Raw genomic sequence first — 4,202 nt, 5'->3', positions numbered from 1 at the left:
TTCAACTGTATCCGGGAGGGGGTGGTGGCGTATGACAACTAGTTCGAGTGCAAGGAGGATGCCCTGGGAAAGATTGGTTTCTCCTCTTATCAGAATGCACTTCAGTTATTCAGATGCTTGCATAGGAGTACCCGGTGATCTCATTGATGAGTACGTCCGAATGAGCGAGTCCACGTGCCTAGACTCCATGTACAAGTTCTGCAAGGCTGTGGTAACAGTGCTTGGCCAGAAGTACTTGAGAGAGCCAACTACTGCAGAAACAACCCGGTTCTTGGTGATCAATGCCAGTAGGACTTTCCGGGCAAACCGTCAAACCGTCTGCGCGAGAGGACGGCGTCATTACATTAGGCCTTGAGGGTAGTAGCAAGGGAGGGCGTGGCCCTTCTGAAGACGAGGCATTGCACCTTTTCCAAAGGTGCCGACAACAAAGGTGCACACGAGCCAATGTTCATATACACGAGTCAAAACAAATAATAAACAAGCTAGCCCAATATGCAGAGCCAACATGGTACCAAAACTAGCCAGCCTAAAGTACAGAGCTAACATGGCAACACATTGGAACGCTCATAAGGGCCCTGCCCTAACCACTAGTATATTCTTGTTCCCGATGGATATTATTAGCCACCAATGGAATCGCGTATATTTGTAAAAATATATTAAAAGAATGTATTATACCGGGCGTACGTACAGACTCGGCCGTGGTTATTATTGTGGTCGAGTAAATGTAGCGTACATAGGACGATGTGTGTACTGTGCTATGCGTATGTATGAGTTACTGTTCCTTGTAGTCCTTGTTATTGTATGGGGCGAAAAGCTCGGCGATCCAGTTGGCCTTGCGGAGCGTGGCGGAGCCCAGGTCGGAGCACATGCCGTCGCTGTCGTGGATGCTGTAGGTGGAGATGCAGTGGCGGCGGTAGAACCGCGTGGTGCGGCGCATGGCGTCGGCCTCGCCGGCGACGTGCCCCATCATGGCCTTCACGGACGGCAGCTCGAACCGCCCCTCCAGCAGCCCCGACATCCACCGGCACCGCAACTCCGACGTGTGCAGGTTGGACACGCTCTCCACGAACCCCACGAACGCCATGTTGGGGATCAGCGGGTGGATCGTGCCACTGCCAAAATAAATTGCAGGTCAGCGTCGATCGATTCATATATGTTGGAGGCTTGGAGCAAAAGATAAACGCAACGTGTACACGTACCGGTAGAGCGGCATCATGGAAGACTTGCCGACGACGAGGTCGCGGAAGGGCTTTGGCAGGACCTCGCGGAGCTTGTCCTTCCCCTCGAAGCCGGTGGCGAGGAAGACGAGGTCGGCCTCCACCTTGGTGCCGTCGTCGAGGACCACGCCGTTCTCGGAGAAGCACCAGCCGGCGGAGGCCCTCTGGAAGCGGACGAGGCCGCGGTCCGCCATGTCGAAGAAGCCCTCCGGGAGGATGGCCATCTGGCAGCTGGCGTAGTCCTCGACGAAGGGGTGGTCCGGCGTCAGGCCGTACTTTCCCAGCGGCAGCTTCCATGACAGGTACGACTCGATGAACTTGGACACCCCTGCCCTCTGCACCACCAAAATTCAAAACACACCACGTTGCTGTCAGATTGTGATATGCATGCATGGTCTTGAGCATGCACACGTGCATTTGATAATACGTTCATACGTTCATACGTGTATCTGTATCATGTACAAGTTTCACGCTGTGAGATGAATTCTGACGTACACATACCAGTGGGCTCATGAGGCGGCAGAGGAGGGATCGGAAGAACCCTTGGTTGGGCCGCTCGTAGAAGAGCTGAGACAAGCGTGTGGAGTAGAACATGGAGAATGGCAAGCCCCAGATGGAGTAGGATGGCACCACCCAGTGCAGGGTCCGTACCAGCATCGTGCACGGCTGCCCTCCCTTGACTGCAAACAAACAAGCAAACGCGACCGGTAAATCGATCGATCCATATCAAACGGTTCTTGTTTCCGCGACAGACTGCCAATTTAGTATAAATGTATACTAAATCAGGGACAACTAATATGAATCGGAGGGAGTATTATGTTTTAAGAAAGCTAACTACCAGTCATGCATGCAAACAATTAGTTTGGAAGGTTCGGTTGGAACGGCAGATAATCTTTGTTGCAAATCTGCAACTACCGGTCAAACATGCAAACACTTTGGTACATGTATGATTGAGTGACGCGTATAAATTGCTCATGCGGTAAAAATAAGGCGGTATGTGTACTGATTGCGTCTAGTGTACTTTGAACTTGTAAATGCAAGAGACCTACCTAGGCATCCACTGTCTAGTCTAGGCTAGCTAAACTGTCTAGGCTAGAATTATACCAGCACATGATGCATGATGAAGTGTGCGAGGGGTCAAGACAGGAGTGACCTTTTCTGGACCATAGTATCCGACTCTTCCAAATCGCCAAGGCACATGTCACCAAATATGGTATGTATTATTCAGACATCCACTTCATCGAATGATGGGATGTTTCCACAATATTTATTAGTATCCTGTTTTTGTTTTGTTCAGCTCTGTGTGAACAAGCTTAGCTTCCTTTTGCTAGTCGGATACACGCGTTTACACCAGTATGATAGCTTATCTGCCTTCTGCTAGTTTCATGCGTGGTTCCATGTTGAATTTTTTCCATGTTTTAGGAGAATTTTTGTTCAAACCATGTTAAGTCTTTCCTATGCATAGCTAGGAGTATGCTTTACGCACCTTGGTTTGCCTGGGCACATTCGTTGGCTAGATCGATAGCGCTCTTCTTGTACCCAACCACCACAACCTTCCTGCCTCGCATCAGCTCAACGGTCTCCTCCTCGCTCAGCTTGCAGTAGTCCAGCGAGTGCATCACCGTCCCCTTGAACACCTCCGGCCCCTTCCCCGGCGGGAACACCGGCATCCGCGGCACGTCGCCGTACTTCCCCGTGCACATCACCACGAACTCGAACTTGTAATACTGCACATTCCCGTGGCAAAATATGCGCGTGAGATCAATTGAATTGATCTGAACTGGTGCTAAGTATCTCGAAACAAGCATGCAAGACATGTCAAAGTATATATGGTACCTGAACGGTGTTGGAGTCGCCGGTGACGATGCCGACCTCCCACATGGGCTTGCCTCGGAGCGGATCCTTGCCGGTGCCGCTCCACAGCTCCGTGAACCCGGCCTCGGCGCCGCCGAGGAACCTGATGTCCACCACCTTGGACCCGAACGAGATGTAGCGCCAGAGGTCGAACTCGTCGGCGTAGCCCTCGAGGTAGTCGACGATCTCCGTGTGGGTCGGGAACGAAGGGTCGTCGCGGTTCTTCCAGGAGTAGTCGGAGAACTCGTAGTCCGGGCGGGGCGTCTGCAGCCGCGTGGTGCGGTAGACGCAGTGCTTCCACACTCCGCCGACGGACGGCGTCGCCTCGAACACGACGGGGTCGTAGGCCGCCATCTGCTTCGCCGCGGCCAGGCCGCTGATCCCGCCGCCGATGATGGCCACACGGGACACCGGAGGCACGGCCTCCCTGGTGGCCCGCGCCCCTTGTCCTTGCGCCATGGCCATCGTCTACCCGAGGTGTGGTGATCAAGGTGATCGATGGATGTGTGCGCACTGTGGGTGCTTCTTGCTGACGTAGGAGGCTGCGAGAGAGAGCTGCTTCTTGCACGCGAAGGAGGCTTCGAGGGAGCTAGAGCTAGAGCTGGAGGCGCTGTTGAGCTAGAGATTTGTGTGTGTTGGTGTCGACAAGGGCGAGGCCTGGTGTATTTATAGGGTCAGGGATGCTAGCATGGGGCTGTTGAGCATGTGAGCTTTCCACTGTGCCTCTTAGAAATCGTACGGAAACGTAGAGAGAGAAGAAATGCATGCAGACGCACACCATGCCTTGAGAGAAAAATTATGCACAACACCGTCTACCACCCACCTAGAACGAAAATGACCCGTATAAAATTCGCAAATTTGCAGGCGCACGCACTTGCCAAGCTGAGCCCTGCCACTCGATTGCCTCGCGATTCATGAAATAGTTGGATCCGCACATGGGCACAGTAAATTTTAAGTTTCGGTTGTTGAAACTTTTGAGTTTTTATCTAAAAGTTGCAATTTTCTCACTCGCTTTTACCAAGTTTCATAATAAATTTTTAATATGGTCTTTTGTCGGTCGTTGAAAAAAAACCGTGATTTTATTGTTTGTTCGTACTAAGTTTTAAGAGTTGAAACTAAACATTTATTTTA

The 4,202-nt window shown here is 51.9% G+C and overlaps 1 protein-coding gene across 1 annotated transcript; it reads right to left on the bottom strand.

The window, feature by feature from the left end:
• Positions 1-271: 271 nt before the first annotated feature.
• On the bottom strand, positions 272-3,694 carry LOC109779583 (probable flavin-containing monooxygenase 1). Its single transcript, XM_020338222.4, has 5 exons — positions 3,054-3,694; positions 2,704-2,944; positions 1,719-1,897; positions 1,200-1,552; positions 272-1,112 (listed from the first exon to the last, which is right to left on the bottom strand). The coding sequence occupies exons 1-5, from the start codon at positions 3,534-3,536 to the stop codon at positions 773-775; spliced, it is 1,596 nt and encodes a 531-aa protein (XP_020193811.1). The 5' UTR covers positions 3,537-3,694; the 3' UTR covers positions 272-772.
• Positions 3,695-4,202: the final 508 nt, after the last annotated feature.

Source organism: Aegilops tauschii, chromosome 4 (genome assembly GCF_002575655.3).
Source record: "Aegilops tauschii subsp. strangulata cultivar AL8/78 chromosome 4, Aet v6.0, whole genome shotgun sequence".
Taxonomy (NCBI): domain Eukaryota; kingdom Viridiplantae; phylum Streptophyta; class Magnoliopsida; order Poales; family Poaceae; genus Aegilops; species Aegilops tauschii.
Note: the sequence above shows the minus strand (reverse complement) of the source record. Positions and strands in the feature narration are given on the sequence as shown.

What these genes read in the sequence shown, in the direction of transcription:
- LOC109779583 (XM_020338222.4), bottom strand. Translation starts at nt 3,536, where the DNA reads ATGGCCATGGCGCAAGGACAAGGGGCGCGGGCCACCAGGGAGGCCGTG. An exon ending in ATGTGCCCAGGCAAACCAAG is followed by an intron (nt 1,898 to 2,703) that starts GTGCGTAAAGCA and finishes GTTTGTTTGCAG; the next exon opens with TCAAGGGAGGGCAGCCGTGC. An exon ending in TCCATGATGCCGCTCTACCG is followed by an intron (nt 1,113 to 1,199) that starts GTACGTGTACAC and finishes TTATTTTGGCAG; the next exon opens with TGGCACGATCCACCCGCTGA.